Source organism: Sus scrofa, chromosome 12, assembly GCF_000003025.6.
Source record: "Sus scrofa isolate TJ Tabasco breed Duroc chromosome 12, Sscrofa11.1, whole genome shotgun sequence".
In the NCBI taxonomy this organism is placed as follows: Eukaryota; Metazoa; Chordata; class Mammalia; order Artiodactyla; family Suidae; genus Sus; species Sus scrofa.
The window spans coordinates 46,411,675-46,430,859 of record NC_010454.4 but is presented as its reverse complement, the minus strand read 5'-3'; the positions used below and the strand labels follow the sequence as shown (position 1 = coordinate 46,430,859).

The 19,185-nt window shown below is 41.6% G+C and overlaps 1 protein-coding gene and 1 long non-coding RNA gene across 2 annotated transcripts in view; one reads left to right on the top strand and one right to left on the bottom strand.

The window, feature by feature from the left end:
* The window catches only part of LOC106505486, a 59,071-nt gene that overhangs the window by 21,853 nt on the left and 18,033 nt on the right, over positions 1-19,185 (bottom strand). The window lies entirely within an intron of this gene.
* Positions 864-18,917, top strand: TMIGD1 (transmembrane and immunoglobulin domain containing 1). Its single transcript, XM_021067525.1, has 7 exons — positions 864-930; positions 3,529-3,632; positions 5,492-5,770; positions 10,030-10,308; positions 16,239-16,342; positions 17,937-17,977; positions 18,801-18,917. Exons 2-7 carry the CDS (start codon positions 3,551-3,553, stop codon positions 18,802-18,804), a joined length of 789 nt encoding a protein of 262 aa, XP_020923184.1. The 5' UTR covers positions 864-930; positions 3,529-3,550; the 3' UTR covers positions 18,805-18,917.

Sequence of the window (19,185 nt, the reverse complement as noted above, 5' to 3'; positions counted from 1 at the left end):
AGGACCCAGTGCTGCCGTGAGCTGTGGTGTAAGTCGCAGACATAGCTCTGATCTGGTGTTGCTGTGGCTGTGGCATAGGCTGGCAGCTGCATGTCCAATTGGACTCCTAGCCTGGGAACCTCCATATGCTGCAGGTGCAGCCCTAAACAAACAGACAAACAAACAAAAACAAAAAAACAAACAAAAAAAAAACAACAAAAAATGTACAGGTAATATTCTTTTATTCTATTCTTGTATGAATGGGAACAATAGTACTTGCCAGATAAAACTCATGTTGCAACACCATAAACATATGCATTTTTAACCAATTAAAAAATGTTATCTTTAAATTGCTAATTCTTAAAAGTGTAAAGCAAGGATTTCCAGTCAAGTTAGAGCTTCAAAAGGATAAAGCTTTCCCCTGCTATGCCTGGCTTGCTACAGTTTAATACACTAGGCTTGGGTTGCCAACGGTAAGTAGTATTTTTCCAGCATTATTTAAGTTGTGTGGAATCTTACCATGTTTGGGCTGCTGTGAAAAAAATCGAACCTCTCCTTAGATTTGCCCCATCACGATTCCCAGGCTGTCAGGTTATCATGTACAGCCGTCTAGCTGGAACATGACAATGTTCAGTGAGATGTGCTACAAATTTTTGCACAAGGTCAGGCTTTCTTGGGACAATTACAACCCTGTTAGCAGGATCTGACCCCAGCTAGTAACTTAAATACACACAAAAACTTCGACCTTCTGAAGATGCCTTTCCCAATTACTGTCTTCTCTAAGAATCCACAAACAGAAACAGACTTTGAACCCAATGTATTTTATTTACTTGACTCTACTGTCATAAAGTGTTCAAATTCAAGTATTATAATGATGGTTACAGGGAAAGGAGTCAGTTCCCAGAAGGAGAAACGACTGGCGAAGGAAGTCAGCTTTTCAGAGCTCAGCAGGTAAGGAGTTAGACTTTGTCTTGTATGGAAAGTAGAGAGCCATGAAAATTTAAAACAAGTCAAGTGAGAGAAATTCATTTTGAAAAGTTGCTGTCTTAATGGGGTGGAAGGGAAAGGGAGACGGCAATCTTCCTCCTTAATAGGGTAGGGGAGGTCGGCCAAGAAGCCCACGCTCCGTTTTTATTAAGCACCTACACAGAGTGGATAGTACTTGAGAAGACTCTATTAATGAGCAAATTCTGAAATCATCACTGTTAACAATGCTGTGATAGAAATCTTACTGGCAAAAATTTTAAATGGCAAAAGAATCAATATTAGTACTAATACCAACAGCACCTTATTGAAAGATTGATGCTCCGCAGGCTGGCCGGCCAGAAAAGGTGAGTCTGGCAGGAGTAAAACTTGCTCCTGTCAGGGCAGGCTTGGGATGTGGGGGAGCAGAGCCAGCCCCCCAAAGTCATAGGTATTTTCCAGCTCTTGAAGGTTAACATTCATGTTAAAGGGACAAACCTCTAATTTGCTAAGGTCTATGGCTGGCCAGGGATGGGAAGGGATTAACAGCAGTTCCGTCCTTCTTGCTTTCCTAATTTCTTACTTTCTTTTGTTGTTGTTGTTGTTTTTGTCTTTTTGTCTTTTCAGGGCTGCACCCGCGGCACATGGAGGTTCCCAGGCTAGGGGTCCAATCGGAGCTATAGCTGCCAGCCTATGCCCCAGCCACAGCAACGCCAGATCCAAGCTGTGTCTGTGACCTATACCACAGCTCATGGCAACGCTGGATCCTTAACCCGTTGAGAGAGGCCAGGGATCAAACCGCAACCTTATCGTTCCTAGTCGGATTCATTAACCACTGAGCCACGACGGGAACTCCTCTTTCTTTTCTTTCTTTCTTTTTCTTTTTAGGGCTGCACCTGTGTCACACGGATATTCTCAGGCTAGGGGTCAAATCGGAGCTACAGCTGTTCAGCTGCCAGCCTACACCATGCACAGCAATGAGGGATCTGAGCCATGTCTGCAACCTACACCACCGCTCACAGCAACACCCGATCCTTAACCCATTGAGTGAGGCCAGGGATCAAACCCGAGTCCTCATAGATACTAGTCAGGTTGGTTTCTGCTGCACCACAACAGGAACTCCTTAACAGCAGTTTCTTAAAGGAAGATAATATTCACCTAGGCAGCAAGGTGGGTAAGAACATTGCCTTAGGAGCCCTGGGTTTGAATCCTGACCTTGACATTTACAGAGTATATAATCTGACCAAACCTTTAGCAATGACCTCAAGAAGGTTATTAGGGGCTTAACTGAGATGGCAATCACGTACGTAAGGTGCTCGGCACAGTGCCTACTGTTAGACAACACTCCACAGGTGTTTCCACTGCATATCGAGTATACTCTTGAAAGGAAGTAATAAATACATGTTCTTCCCAGATGGAAGTAGGAAATCTCTTTAGGAGAAGGATGGCAGCAGCAAAAGCACAGAAGGGAGAAAAGAGGCCTTTGCTATTTATTATTTTAGTTCCTTTTGGGTTAAGGGGAAGGAGCATTGTGAAGGGAAGAGGAGTGAAAGGAAAGAGAAAAGCAGAGATTAACGTGGCTTAAGAGGGCTGTGGTGTAATTGAGCCTCTTCTACAGTACAAACCGGGAGTTCCAGTTGTGGCTCACCGCAAAAAACCCGACTGGTATCCATGAGGATGTGGGTTTGATCCCTGGCCTTGCTCAGTGGGTTAAAGGATCTGGTGTTGCTGTGAGCTGTGGTGCAGGTCACAGACAAGGCTCGGATCTGGCGTTGCTGTGACTGTGATATACATGGGCGGCTGCAACTCTGACTAGACCCCTAGCCTGGGAACTTCCACAGGCTAGGCTGGGGCCCCAAAAAGACAAAAACAAAAAGCAAAAAACTAAAGTACGAGCCATTTGAATCTATGGGATTTGGAACAGTCTCAAAAACTCTCTATTAGCAGAGAACAACTTTACAAAAATGACCCAAGAGAGGCTTTCAAGAAGAGAATTGTTCAGGAGTTCCCATGGAGGCTCAGCAGTAACAAACCCAACGAGGATCCTTAAGGACACAGGTCTGATCCCTGGCCTCACTCAGTGGGTTAACGATCTGGTGTTGCTGTGAGCTGTGGTGTAGACCGGCAGCTGAGGCTCCGATTCGACCCCTAGCCTGGGAACTTCCATAAGCCTTGGGTGTGGCCCTGAACAGATTTAAAAAAAGAAAAAAAAGACAAGAATTGTTCAGTAGTAGTCTGAGAAGAAAGCAAGTTTCACTTCTCTTTCTGTTTAAATGACATTCTATCAACATCTCTAGGGAAGACTGGTTTCACCTTCTCTAGGGCTGCCCTCTAGCTGCCCCTCTCTATTTCCTTGTGGTTTCCTTTTTTGCTGTCTTAATTAAAAAAAAAAAATCCTTAATACTAGAAGTACTTTGAACTTCAAAGTCAGAACAGAATTGTTTAATTAAAAACTAGAAACAGTACCGTTATAACTGGGATGACTCATCTGGGACTTTATTTTAAATATATAATAGACAAGAGGAAGGTTCATAAACTCGGTGTAGATCAAAGTACAGAACCAACTACACTCTTTTCCCCTGGCAGATCAGACTTAAATTCATTAAAGATGGCTTGGAAGACCAGCGGCCTAATGCAGATGTGCAGATTTCTTCTCTTAGTGATTTTATTTCTGCCACACGAGATGACAAGTAAGTTATTATTCTTTTTGGCCTCTTTTTAGATAGAGAATATTTCAGATGAAGAAATGACTGGGGGCATTGGGAAAATCCAAAATCCAAACTGGAATGACTACAGAGTTGGTATGGCTAGGGTACAGAAGTCTGTACTGATGCAGTCAAAAATTAAATGGAAAAATGTTTTTATGGTTCTAATATTATAGGACAGGGTGAAGTATTTTGTTCTCTATAGAGCCACAGCCAGAATTTCCCAACATTTTAATGTATTTCAATACATAATCATATCTAAAATAAACCTCTGCTGTTTATTTGAACATACCACTCACACGACAATCTTTTCTGTATTTGCCCTCTCCCCAGCCTGGAAATAGCTTTTTCCTTCCTGATTTAAAAAGCAATGCACAGTCACTGTAATATAAATTAGGAAATATATGCAAGAATAAATAGAAGTAAAAAAATCCCTCCAATTCCCATCAAGAGTTTACTCAACATTTTGATGTCTATTCTTCTAGGTTTTTAAAAAATCCTAGGCAGCAATCGGTATTTTCACCAGCAGTTCATGCTTTTCTCAAAGGAAAAGTTAATGTGTTTACAGAATACATTAAAAAATGTTCTATAGGGGGCAAGCTTGTGGCAGCTCAAGTCATTTTTTAGCTTTAGTTACTAGCTTCTGAAGGAGGAAAGTAAAAACTGAAATTTACAGTACGATGAAAGGATTTCTAAAAATCAGAGGTAAAGATCAACTACTATAATCCTGATCATCCACCCACAATTTGTCTACCATACGAACCACAGATGTTTAAACATCTTCTAATTCTACTAATCTGCCAGTACAATATTTAAGCATCAGAAACGTAAGACCAAATCTGTCCATAATCTTATCTAATAATCAGAAATGCTTTCAGATCAGCCCATGTGCATATTCAACTGTGATACACTTCTGGCAACCGCTGGAGACGTACTTCACATTCTGCCCCTTCACCTGATATTACGTCTTGAGTATTTTTCCACTTTGCTCTGGTCCTTTCTTTCTCCTTTGTAAATCCCCACTCCCGCCCCCTTACTGTGCCATTTCTAACCCCTTGAAGTAAACAATTTAGGTCTGGTAACTATTTCTCCACTGTTTCCCCTATTTTTATCAATCATACTCAATACATAGGATTTTTTTCAGACTTTTCTGTGTGTGTGTGTGTGTGTGTGTGTGTGTGTGTGTGTGTGTGTGTGCATGGGATAATTCTGTACATTTTGTTTTCTAACCCAGTGGTTCTCAAACTTCACTGCACATTAGGATCACCTGGAGGCTTTTTACAACCCCAATGGCCAGGTTACACTGATAATAATTACGTCTGGGGATGGGGGCCAGGCATCAGTACCTTTTGGGAGATCCCCAGGTGATTTCAATGTGCAGCAAAATTTGGTAACTATCATTTGAACCTTTTCCTTCTTAAAATAATTCATTACACATCTTTTTCTTTATAAAATCATATAGGATAATATGACTTTTTTTTTCTTTTTTTTATGGCCACACCCGAGGCATACGGAAGTTCCCAGGCTAGGGGTCAAATCGGAGCTGTAGCTGCCGGCCTACACCACAGCCACAGCAACATCAGACCTGAGTCGCCTCTGTCACCTACACCACAGCTCACAGGAACGCCTGATCCCTAACCCACTGAGCAAGCCCAGGTATTGAAACTGCGTCCTCATGGACACTAGTCAGATCCTTTTCCCCTGAACCACGATGAGAACTCCTCAACATGACCATCTTTAATTGTTGCAGAGTATTTCATTATACATAATTTATTAACCACTTCCCTAATTATGGCCATTTAGATTGCTCACTCTATCTTAATAGTTTCTTCCTGCACTCCCAGGTTCTGTTTTAACTGTGAATGGGAAAACTGAAAACTATATCCTGGACACTGAGCTTGGCTTTGAAGAGTCTCTGAAATGTGCTGTTCAAAACCACACCAGAGAGGAAGAACTTCTTTGGTACCGAGGAGAGGGGAGAGTGGATCTGAAATCAGGAAACAAAATCAATTCCAGCTCTGTCTGTGTCACCTCCATCAGTGAAAATGACAATGGCATCACCTTTACCTGCAAGCTGCAGAAGAATCAGTCGGTGTCCATCTCAGTGGTGCTGAATGTCACCTGTGAGTCGGGGAAAGAAACTGCTAGGCAGCCTGGGTTGTGTGTGCTACATTAAGTGGGAGATGAAATCTGGGTCTAAAGAATATGTCCATTTTGGAGTTCTTGTCGTGGCTCAGTGGTTAACAACTCCGACTAGGAACCATGTGGTTGCCGGTTCGATCCCTGGCCTCACTCAGTGGGTTAAGGATCTGGTGTTGCTGTGAGCTGTGGTATAGGCTGCAGATGCAGCTCAGATCCTGAGTTGCTGTGGCTCTGGTGTAGGCCAGCAGCTACAGCTCCGATTGGACCCCTAGCCTGGGAACCTCCATATGCTTCAGGAGTGGCCCAAGAAATGGCAAAAAGACCAAAAAAAAAAAAAAAAAGTATGTGCATTTTAAAATTTGCTTGATATTGCAAATTGCCCTATTTATGACCCCACGACAATGCACGAGGGTGCCTATTTCTCCACACCCTCATGAGCCTAAATAGCCTCAAACTTAGAATCTTCCAGCCTGGTTTGAAATTTTATTTTCATTTGCTAAATTAAGAATGAGGGTGTTCACCTTTTCATAAATGCATTAGCCCTCTATGTCTTCTGTGAAATGCCTGTCCACGTCATTTACCCATTTTCTATTGGGTTATTTGCCTTTTTCTTATTGATTTGTATAAGAACTTTGTATATTAAGGAAATAAGCCTTTTGGCATTTTGAATTATAAGTATTCCTTCTATTTATTTTTGACATTTTAAAATATTTCTTTTTTGCCATACCAAAATTTTAAATATTTATGTATTTTAAATTACGAACCTTTTCTTTCATGGTTTCTAACTCTAGTGTTCTACTTAGAATCTTTTTTTTTTTTTTTCTCTTTAGGGCCACACCCACGGCATATGGAAGTTCCCAGGCTAGAGGTCGAAATGGAGCTACAGCTGCCAACCTGCGCCACAGCCACAGCAATGCAGGATCCTAGCTGCACCTGCGAACTATAGCTCACAGTAACATCAGATCCTTAATCCACTGAGCGAGGTCAGGGACTGAACCTGCATCCTCTTGGATCCTAGTCAGGTTTGTTAACTGCTGAGCTATGAAGGGAACTCCAACTTAGAATCTTTTAACATCACTTTAAAACCCTCAAAGATGAAGCTCTTTGATAGCTGGGTTTCAGGGACTATCTGGGGAACTATGGAGTTAGTGGTCCTTTGAATAATTCCTTATTTTTCTTTCTTTTTTATTAATGATTTTTATTTTTTAATGATTTTGATTGTATAATTCTACGGAAGTAATCATGTAGGTGGTTTGGGTGGAAAGCTGGTGCTACATGAGGGAGGTGTGGATGGTGTGGCAAGGGGTGATAAAGTGATAATATGGTGTGTGGGATGGTAGAAAGAGCTCTGGACTTGGAACCTAGTAATAAAAAGTCAAGCCATTTGACCCTGCAAGCTCAGCAAACTTTTCTGTGAAAAACCGATGCCATTGCTCCCGAGCTAAAAGGGTGGAGAAAATGCCAAGTAATCCAGCTCTGGAATCTGCTGGCATCTTCAGCCTGAGTTTCCAGAGTGAATCATTTACATGTTCCTGGGCAAAGAAGCTTTGTTTTTTATTTTCTATGAATTGATAAAATGTGGTTTTTTAACAAGCTACCTCTTGGCTACTTTGATAGCATCCAGCCTACTGTCAGGGGACCTTGGAGGTTTTACGATCCTTATAAAATGATGAGGAAACTGAGGATCAGAATGAGGCCCTAATGATCACATCTGGAGCTGAGAACAGAACACAAATCCCCAGGCTCCTAATCTAGTGCTCTTCCCATTGTACCCTCTTAAGAGATACACGGTAGAAATGTCAATAATAGGATTCAGTGGCTCAAAGAAATAATTTTCAGCTTTCCAGTCTGAATCCTCCTTTAAAACTATCTTTATAACAACCTCCTAAATATTGTTGTTGAATGTATATTAAAAAAGCAACTGGTCAGTGATTCATAATGACAGTAGCTGACACAAACTCATCAATCAACGAAGCAAAATGAGGCCATAAAATGACAAGAATATCATGTACAAAACTGAGGAAGTATTATGTATTTCTGTTATAAATGGAAGAATGAGAACTAAATGGAAGCTTGATACACTATTTGGAGGAAGACATAAAGGCATTTCTTACATACACTGTTGCTGAAAGTATAACCTGAGACCACCTCTTTTACAGTATCTATCAAAATTTAAAGTGCACCTACCCTATGACCCAATATTTCTACTTTGGGGATGTGAAGCTTGAAGGAATACATGCACATATGCATAAAGAGACCTGTTCGGGGATATTTACTGTAGCATTGTTTAGCATTTCAAAAACGAAAATAACCTGGAGTTCCCGCCGTGGCTCAGTGGTTAATGAATCCAACTAAGAACCATGAGGTTGCAGGTTCCATCCCTGGCCTTGCTCAGTGGGTTAAGGATCCGGATTGCCATGAGCTGTGGTGTAGGCCGCAGACGCGGCTTGGATCTGGCATTGCTGTGGCTGTGGTGTAGGCCAGCAGCTGCAGCTCCAATTGGACCCCTAGCCTGGGAACCTCCAAGAAAAGGCAAAAAGACAAAAAAAAAAAAATAATAATAATAACCTGATGCCCATCAGAACAGAATGATTAAAGAGTCAGATGTTACACTATAGCATTCTAAAAGCAATGAGCCATATCTCTGGTTCAATGTGAATATATCTCCAAAGCATGCAAGTTATTGAGAGAAAGAAGTCCTTTTAGGTAAATCCTTCTCATCTTCCTAAAACAATACAATACATTTCCTATGGGTACATCATATGTATTTTAAAAAACAATTTGAAAAAAAGAAGATCAATAAGGATTTACATCAAACTCATAGCACTTAGTATCTCTGGGGGAGTCAGGAAACGACCAGGATGGAGTCAAGGAGGACCTTTAGCTTTATCTAAAATGTACTAATATTTTGAAAAGGGAATACTCATGTATAGCATACTCATGTATGCTTAAAAATTAATTTTAAATAGTTAAGTTAAAAGGAACAACTAACAGGGCCGGCCCATAAGTGAAATTGGTATATTACGTTCTCTATTCTCATAGTTTCCTACATATCTGAATATCACATACTGTCCTTTTGGGATATGGATACAGAATTCAAGCACATTCCAAAGAGCAACAAAATGTCATTCTTCTAAGAGAGTTATTAATAGCACGGCCTACTCAGGGTCTAATTATTCAGTGTGCAGATTTTACAAGCTCCTTTTTTCCTCCTTCTATGCCTCTCTTTCCTACTACCCTCTTTTCATGCATTTTATTGCTCTTCTGTACCTTGACCAAAAAAAAGAAAGCAAGGGGCATGGAGAAGAAGAAGAGAGTCAGCTCAACCTTTTCTTTCCCTAGATGATGGAAAGCCCAGGGAGGAGTAAGGGTTGAAATTATATGCTGAAGATAAATGTGTTAGACAATCTGTGGGTCTACGGATGTCCTTACATGGAGAAACTAAGGAGTGGCTCACAAAAGGGGATGAGAGGGACTCAAGGTCATGCTCATCTCTTATAGATGCCAGAGTTGCCAAGATTAGAGCGCCTTCTATGAGAAGGACATTATTTCTAGAGGATCACTGAGGAAATGCAAATATGCATTGGTAAATACGTGGTCAGAGCAAGTGCGGTTACATAAAATGCAAAAGCAGAGGGTATGAGACACTCTCAAACACCACGACTAGTTATAATGGTAACTAGTATTGCGCTAAATTCTTTACAGTCATTATGTCAATTAATCCTCACAGCAACTCCTGAGGTAGGTGTTATCCCACTTTTTGGATGAGGAAACTGAGCAGTTACTCAGCAGTTAAGTAACTTGCTCAAGGTCACAGCAAGAGGTGGAGATGAAATTAGGGCACATTGTAATGCCTGCTTTCTTAATATTATACTATTTCATCCAGCACCAGCACAGATTAGTTTATTATATTAGCTCTAAGAAGCAAAGACTCAAGGTTTATATTCTTGGGTGTGTTACAAAATTATCCACTTGATACAGATTCATCATTATATACATTTGTTTCACGGTTTGTCTTCCCTACCACATTAAAAGTTTTCCATTAAGTTTGAAAATGGATATATGCTATTGACCATTGTATCCCTGGTTCCTAGTCAAGTGCTTGGCCTATAGTAGGTACTCCATAAATTTTTGTCAAATGAATGAACGGCTACTTGAGATAGATGGAAGGAAGATCTTGAACACTGACAATTAACTGCTGCTTATTTGCTAATTAAACCTAAATGCTTGAGTCCTGCAGTTCCCCCGCTCCTAAGTGGAAACGACCTCCAAACAGCTGAGGAAGGCAATGATGTGAAGTTGGTCTGCAATGTGAAATCCAACCCCCAGGCTCAAATGACGTGGTACAAAGACGGGAGCATCTTGAATTTAGAGAAAGACCATCACCAGATCCAACAGACAAGTGAATATCTCCAATTGTCGATCACTAAAGTCAAGAAATCTGACAATGGAACCTACAGCTGTACTGCAATTACATTTACAGAAAGGAAGACCAAGGACTTTCACCTCATTGTCAAAGGTACCTCTCTTGCTCATTTCATTATTTATTGAAATATAGCTGATTTACAATATTGTATTATTTTCAGGTGTAGAGCATAGCAATTTAATATTTCTATAGATTATACTCCCCCCCCCCCTTTTTTGGAGATGGGTGTTCTGGTGTGGACTGGGAAGACAAATTCTAAAAGAACTGTAACACTAGATTATTACAGGAGTTCCCTTGTGGTGCAGTGGGTTAAGGATCTGGCATTGTCACTGTAGCAGCCCAGGTCACTGCTGTGGCATGCGTTTGATCCCTAGTCTGGGAAATCCCACAGGCCACAGACATGGCCCAAAAAAAGTTATTACAAAATAATGGCTATGTTTCCCTGCATTGTATAATATACCCTGTTGCTTATCTATTTTATACATAGTAGTTTGTATCTCATAATCCTATACCCATATCTTGCCCATCCCTCATTCCCTCTCCTCACTGGTATCCACTAGTTTTTTGTTTTTGTTTTTTTGTCTTTTCAGGGCCGCACCCATGGCATATGGAGGTTCCCAGGCTAGGGGTCGAATTGGAGCTGCAGCCACCGGCCTACACCACAGCCACAGCAACGCAGGATCTGAGCCATATCTGCGACCTACACCATTGCTCACAGCAATGCCAGATCCTTAACCCACTGAGCAAGGCCAGGGATCAGACCTGCAACCTCATGGTTCCTAGTCAGATTTGTTTCTGCTGTGCCACGACAAGAGCTACTCCACTAGTTTATCTGTTTCTGTCTTATTACATGCACTCATTTATTTTTTAATTTTTTGGCCACCCTATGGCATATGGAGTTCCTGAGCCAAGGATCGGATCTGAGCCACCTTTGTGACCAACACCACAGCTGTGGCAATATCGCATCTTTTTTTTTTTTTTTTTGTCTTTTTGCCGTTTCTAGGGCCACTACCGGCATATGGAGGTTCCCAGGCTAGGGGTCGAATAGGAGCTATAGCCGCTGGCCTATACCAGAGCCACAGCAACGCAGGATCTGAACTGCGTCTGTGACCTACACCACAGCTCTCGGCAACGCCGGATCCTTAACCCATCGAGCAAGGCCAGGGATCAAACCCGCAACCTCATGGTTCCTAGTCAGATTCGTTAACCACTGCGCCAAGACAGGAACTCCAATATCGAATCCTTTAACCACTATGCCAGACAGGGGATCCAACCCGCGTCCTGACACTGCAAAAACACTACTGATCCACTGCATCACTCCTCATTTATACCTTTTTATTCCACATATAAGTAAAAACATACAGTATTTGTCTTTCTCTATCAAATGGACAGAGAGCTTAATTCTCTCTAGGTCCACTCACCATTCACAAAGGTAACTCTTTTTAAGTGATATCTAGCACTGTGCAAAATTCAGACAGATGCTCAGTAAGCATTTTTTGTGACAATAAATGATGATGATAGTTATAATTAGTAGCTAGTATTTTTTTAGAAGAATTATCTCCATCCGAGGAATTCTAGTCCTTTATTTTGGGGGAATTACTCCCACTCTATATAGGATACTGCTTTTTGAGCAAAGGTCCTTTTCTAGAATCAAGGAGTAGAAAACAGTTCTAGGTGGCTTTTGGGAGGAGTATTTCTATGAATTCTCCTAGGCAACAAAGTTTGTAGGAACTGGACTTTTGAGTCAACAGCCTAATGACGAACAGAAGAGAAGTCATAAACACATGGAGAAAAAAGATACTGACTAGATAAAAAAATGGATCTTTAAAATCACTCCTAACTCTGAAATTGTAAACTATAGGCTAATCAGAAGATAGCATGGGGGAAAATGGGAGGAAAGTTTTCTTTTTCTTGGCTTCATGTTTCCTCCACTCAGGTTTATGACCTCTGCAATCGTAAGAATAAATGAAGCTCCATTTGTCTTTCCCTCATATTTCTCATTCACACAGAAACAGAAAGGCAAGATACCTGGTGTGACAGATGCAGAAAATGCTCATGCATACATTTTCTGGTCTGCAGCCAGGATGCTAGAAGCTGCCAAACAAGCTAAGGCCCCTATATCTTGTCAGAATACCATTCACTTTGTCATTTGCCTCCCTGTGCCCACTCATTGCCTTTCTTGCCAATCCTCAGGAAGCCAATTGAATCCATGCCAGAATTGTTGGACAGGGCTCCTTATTGCGGTACCAAGAGAGTGGCTGGTGGGGAGGAAGAGCTGCTGCCAGTTGAATGCCCATCATGGTGACTACTGGCGTGTTCAGCAATTTGTCCTGCAGAGCAATGACTGTACGCTCAGGGGCTACTTGCTTTAAAAATCAAACCCACAAACTCTTGGCTAGGAAGAAATCATAATTGCTCTGTCACAGCTTGTGTGGCAAGCAGGACGCCAACCTGGCACATTAGCTTTCAGGTGGGCAGAATCCTGTTTGGGGTGGAGCTCTTCCAAACCAACAGCTTTTTCTGATTTCTTCTGCTTTATTACTTCCCTGGCTATTGGCCGCCTTAGGAGCACAAGCGCTCTGCTGCTGGGCTCAGGCTAAATGCCAGGTTTGCCTTGAGCTCTCCCAGCTTCCTAGCTCAGTGGGATAGTTTCTAAATGAGGCCATGCAAAACAGGAAGTGACATCATGGAACTTTTTTTTTTCTTTTTCTTTTTTAGCCGCCCTGCAGCATATGGAGTTCCAGGCCAGGGATCAGATCCCAGCCTCAGTGGCAAGCTATACCACAGTTGCAGCAATGCCAGATCCTTTAACTCGCTATGCCAGGCCAGGGATCAAACCTACGTCTTGGCACTGCAGAGAAGCATGGATCTTTTCTTGAGGACAAGATTTTAGCTACATATTGGGATTATTTTACCAGAATGAATATGGAGGGAGGGGAAACACCAGGTCTAGTTATAAATAAGAGAGTAAAGGAGCTCTCACTGGGGACACGGGTATTGGCGTAGTCAGTTCAATCCTCAGCTGGTACAGTGGGTTAAGGATCTGGAGTTGCCACAGCTATGGCTTATCAGGGCAGAATAATAAATAAATAAATAAATAAGAGAGTAAAGGAGAAAGATGCAGTTACACTTGCCAAACTCACTCTCATGAGTAACTTGGAACCCAAAGTGAGTCAGTGGGTGGGGCAGTTTATTTCAGTTTGTTTATGGAGTGAAAGCTGTCACAGGTGGCTTCATTATTCAGCTTGGTAAAAATATTCTGATATGTGACTGAATTCTGATTTTTCCCCTAATTATGCCACTTTCGCCTCCTCTTCATTTTGACATCTTCCCTTGGCATTGCAAGTAGAGGGGGTCCCCAGTAAGAGGCCCTTTGGTGCTGACTATCACAGTCAGGGCTTACAAGAAGTCCCACAGAGCAGAGTTTTTCCAGAGGGTTGATGCACCCCATACCCTGATAAGAATAATTTGTAGCAACACCCAAAAGACAGCAAGAGTAAAAGATGTTAATCTACTTACTTCCTAAAATTATTCTAAGCAGGAACTAGAGACATAATGGAGAAAAAAAAAAAAGAAAAACAATTAAAAGGTAAGTGGTTAGGGTGTCAAAGAATTATAGGGAGATAAATCCTATTTCCTAATCTTGGGGCATATAGCATTTGGGCTTTGAAATTAAAAGTTTTCTCTTCCGCTTCTCCTTTCCTTTCATCCCTCAGAGACCATCTCATGACTCTTTGGCCGTTATAACACTATCTCGATCTGTAGTTTCTCTGTTGTTTTAATGTCTGTCTCTCTCACTAGACTATAAGCTCTCCAGAATCAGAAGCTTCCATGCCTGAGAACAGCACCTAACACACAGTAGTCATTTAGCAAAAATTTGTTGATTGCACTCAGTCCACAAACTCAATTGTACAAAAACCCTATAAATTCCAAAAAATTTATCATATCCATGATTAGAGACCCTTTGCCTCCTGCAGTGGCATTAGAATCCAGGGGCTTAGAGTCTATTTATTTATTTACTTATGTATTTATTTATTTACCTTTTTATGGCCGCACCCAAGGCATATGGAGGTTCCCAGCCTAGGGGTCGAATTGTAGCTGTAGTCACCGGCCTACACCACAGCCACAGCAATGCGGGACCTGAACCGCATCTGTGACCTACACTGCAGCTCACTGTAATGCCGGATCCTTAACCCACTGAGCCAAGCCAGGGAATGAACCTGAGTCCTCATGGATGCTAGTCAGATTCATTTCCGCTGAGCCAGGGAACTCCTAGAGTCATTTAAATACTTTTGATGACCTTAAGCACTCTTACTTTTTAAAGTTTCATCCCACACCATATCAAACATATTAAAATGAAGCACACTGGAGTTCCTGTTGTGGTGCAGAGGAAACAAATCCGACTAGGAACCATGAAGTTGCAGGTTTGATCCCTGGCCTTGCTCAGTGGGTTGGGGACCCGGCGTTGCCGTGAGCTGTGGTGTAGGTTGCAGACACCGCTCGGATCCCGCATTGCTGTGGCTCTGGCGTAGGCTGGCAGCTACAGCTCTGATGAGACCCCTAGCCTGGGAACCTCCATATGCCGCGGGTGCAGCCCTTAAAAAGAAAAAGATAAAATAAAGCACGTTAAGTATACTTTTTTGCTGTCAAATTTTTTAAAGAATATCTATAACTTGGATACATTTTGAATTTTATTATAAATAAGTTATTAATTTGGTTAATACGTTATAAACATTACTATCGTTATCATTTAACCGCTGGGTTATAGTTGACATAACCACTTAAACACATCAATTTTGATTAATTTTGCCACTTTTTATTTTGGAGCCGATACTTTTTTCAGGTCTCAAATATTTTCATAGGCTCTTGGAAAGCTGACAAGCACAGGCATTATACCTGTAGTATAAAATAGCTCTGCGCTTACCTGGTGTTCAGAAAACAAGGGAATGGGCTTTCATTTCTAGGTTGTCATGGTTGCTGCTGCTGTCTTCCTAGCCCAAGTTAGAAGCAGACCTTCTGTTCTTCCGTATCATTTAGACAGAGATGAAAATATTTACCAAGGTTGGGAAGACTGATGCTTAGAGTTCTACTTCCCTAAGGACACTCTGCAGCCACCCTGGGTTACATCTTGTCACCTGCTTGGGGCACTACCACAGCAAAGCAAAAAGAGTTCCTCTGCTCCTGAGACCCACAGACCTCTCTCTCCTTAGTCTAGCAGTTTCCTCACCTTTTCTCTTCTTGCTCTCAAAACCTTCCTCCCTCTCTTTCTCACTCAGGGATTCCTCCCAATATCTTTTGGGCTTTTCAAAAGGCAGGAAAAACCATTGATTTCAGCCTACTTCTCCATTCTGCACAGCAAAAATTACAGATGAAGAAAGCACAAAATGCTCTGACTACCTGCTTTGGGGCAGTTATTCATATTACAACAAATTTTCCTCCTACAGAATCTCATACTGAGTGAAATGAGCCAGAAAGACAAAGACAAATACCATATGATATCACTTATAACTGGAATCTAATATCCAGCACAAATGAACATCTCCTCAGAAAAGAAAATCACGGACTTGGAAAAGAGACTTGTGGCTGCCTGATGGGAGGGGGAGGGAGTGGGAGGGATCGGGAGCTTGGGCTTATCAGACACAACTTAGAATAGATTTACAAGGAGATCCTGCTGAATAGCATTGAGAACTTTGTCTAGATACTCATGTTGCAACAGAAGAAAGGGTGGGGGAGAAAATGTAAAAAAAAAAAAAAATTTTCCTCCTATAGAGGAATGGATTCAAAACCTGTCTCTGCTATTAACTAGTTCTGTAATTTTGAACAAGTAAACTAATTTCTCAAAGCCCCTGGCTCTCACCTGTAAAGTGAGGATGATAATATTTTTTATTTTTTTTGGTTTAGAGAATTTAATTAAGAGGATGAAAAATGGTAAGCACAAGGCACCATGGCTGAGACATAGAAGTACGTAAATTAGAAGCATATAAATGTTAGTTTCTCATTTCTTGTGTTTGTATTTCCAATAGATAAAGCTGTGACTATACCAATAGAACCCATTGTTGCTGCATGTATTGTGGTCTTTCTGACATTGTGCTTTGGACTACTTGCTCGAAGAAAAAGAATAATGAAGGTATCTAAGTATTCTAACCTAAAAGGTCATCTAAATAAGAAATTCCTGGAGTTCCCGTCATGGCTCAGTGGTTAACGAATCCTACTAGGAACCATGAGGTTGCAGGTTCCATCCCTGGCCTTGCTCAGTGGGTTAAGGATCTGGCGTTGCTGTGAGCTGTGGTGTAGGCTGCAGATGCGGCTCGGATCACACATTGCTGTGGCTGTGGTGTAGGCCGGCAGCTACAGCTCCATTAGACCCCTGCCTGGCCTGGGAACCTCCATATGCCGAGGGAGCGGCCCTAGAAAAGTCAAAAAGACAAAGTAAATGAAGAAAGAAAGAAGAAGTTCCTGATGGTCTAGTGGTTAAGACGTGGCATTTTCACCACTGCAGCCTGGATTCAATCCTTGGCCTGGGAACTGAGATCCCACATTAAGCCACTGCACACCACCACCACAATAAAAAAGTCATCTAAATAAAGGCAGAGAACTGGCTGTATAAATGACTATAGAGTTAGGAACTACAATCTAGTCTGTCTTCCAAGAGATCTGAAATGGAAGTTGCTCGAGGGAATAAAAACTGCATTATCATGAGTACAGCTTTACAAAGAAGAGAAGTGAAAAATATGGACAAGACCTGAATGAAAATAACTGTGGAGTTAGAAATAGGGGCTGATTTTTCTCCCATTTAAATTTCTCTTTATTGTTGCTATGGTGCCTTTGGTACAATAAATAAATATAGAGAGGCACATCTGCTCTGGATTCAGAGACATGCAGGAAAAAGATGGCTCTTGCTGCTCACCTCTTGAGTACAGCCATAGGCCCTGGTGGCGGCAGGCTGGAGTTTGAACTGTTGAATGGTTAACCTTGTTGGTTATTAGCATGGTGCAGAGTATCTGCATGCACGGGTTAATGCTATGTATCCGACTCCACCAGCTAATCTACTGCCAAAGGGCAGCAAATACGGCAGAAAGCCTCTATGAAAAGGCCAGGGTGGCCTAGGCTGAGTTCTTGGACCAGCTAGAGGCATTCATCTTTGAAACATATGGTAACTGGATATTATTCAGGTCAACAATGTCTCCCAAGAAGAAATTCACCCCCCCATTCCAATCCAAAGCAACTTTTCTCCTGCAAAAAAATAAATATTCAACTATCTAAGAATCCTAGAAGCATTTTGATTTAGGAATTACATCTTCTCAGGAGAGGGAGGAAGTGGGAGGGATTGGGAGCTTGGGGTTATCAGATACAACTTAGAATAGATTTACAAGGAGATCCTGCTGAGTAGCATTGAGAACTATGTCTAGATACTCATATTGCAACAGAACAAAGGGTGGGGGAAAAACGTATACATGTTAGGATAACTTGATCCCCATGCTGTATAGCAGGAAAAAAATAAAAAAATAATAATAATAAAAAAAGAACTACATCTTCTCTCGGGAAAATAAAAATGATTAATGTGGTCAAAGAAATAAGACCTAGACCCAGTGGTGTATATTTTTTTAGGTAGACAATTAACAGATATTTGAGTTTCTTGTCCCTTGAGCCACCCTGATGCCTTCAAAATCCATGAGCCTTAACAAAACAGGCAAACTCACTGCCCTTGTGTTTGTTTTTAGCTGTGCATAAAGGATAAAGCTCCTCAAAACGGAACAGCTCTGTAAGTACTCTGCACTGGGGCCCATGAGTTTCCATAAGCAGATGGGTAGCAGTGGTATGCATCACAAAGCCCACCCCAGGCAAACTCCTCCTGAGATGGGAGGTGCTAGAAGGTGAAGTGGTTCAGAGAAGAATGGAGGGTGAAGAAGTCAGAGACAGACAGGTAAGGCTGGGTTGAAAGGCTGCTTAGAACTGAGAATACCTTTGGTCTTAAGCCTACTCTCTCTTTAAGCAATTTTGAGGCAATGCTTGTGCAACTGCCTTTTATTGCCACGCAACATAAATGCATAAATGTCTGAAAGGGCTTGCCCTGAGGGAAGCCACCCTGTATGCTCCTTCACAACCAGGTCAGAAGCCACATTCCTCATCCTAAATACTGCCTTCTCTTTGGAGATTCCTTTTTTTTTTTTTTTTTTTTTTTTGTCTTTTTGACTTTTTTCTAGAGCTCCTGCAGCATATGGAGGTTCCCAGGCTAAGGGTCCAATAGGAGCTACAGCGGCTGGCCTATGCCAGAGCCACAGCAACGCAGAATCCGAGCCACGTCTGCAACCTACACCTCAGCTCACGGCAACGCCGGATCCTTAACCCACTGAGCAAGGCCATGGATGGAACCCGCAACCTCATGGTTCCTAGTCAGATTCATTAACCACTGAGCCACGAAAGGAACTCTTTGGAGATTCTTTTAGTCTGTTGGCTCCAGCTTACATGAAGTGGGCAGTGGGTAAAAAGAACAGAGACATTCTTTCGAAGAGCATGATTTTGTTTTGAACTTTTCTCCTTGGTGTCATGATGATCAGTATAATTAATTTCTCCATTCATTTCAGATGAGAAAGCTCAGATGCCATCTAATACGGCAGGAATTTTACATCAGGACCTCCCTGATTTATGAAGTCCCATCTGTATTTATTGCTATTATTAAATTCATTCCTGTCAAACTGTCAGAGGTTATGAAGAAGCAGTTCATTATGCACTTAGCAGTAGTTGCTATGACTAATTTGATATACTTGCAGAACACTTTCAGGAAGAAAGCTGTTAAGAATGAAAAGTAAGATTTTGTTAAGTCTTCTCCTTGAAGGATATGTTAATGAATTGAAATTTCTTCCAAAAATGTTGGTAACCATTTATATTTAGGGTGTATATTTTTCTAGGTAGGAGATTAACAGACATTTGGGTTTCACAAATCAATGCACTATCGGAAAAAAAGGGGGG

What these genes read in the sequence shown, in the direction of transcription:
- TMIGD1 (XM_021067525.1), top strand. Translation starts at nt 3,551, where the DNA reads ATGGCTTGGAAGACCAGCGGCCTAATGCAGATGTGCAGATTTCTTCTC. An exon ending in AGTGGTGCTGAATGTCACCT is followed by an intron (nt 5,771 to 10,029) that starts GTGAGTCGGGGA and finishes TGAGTCCTGCAG; the next exon opens with TTCCCCCGCTCCTAAGTGGA. An exon ending in GAAGAAAAAGAATAATGAAG is followed by an intron (nt 16,343 to 17,936) that starts GTATCTAAGTAT and finishes GTTTGTTTTTAG; the next exon opens with CTGTGCATAAAGGATAAAGC.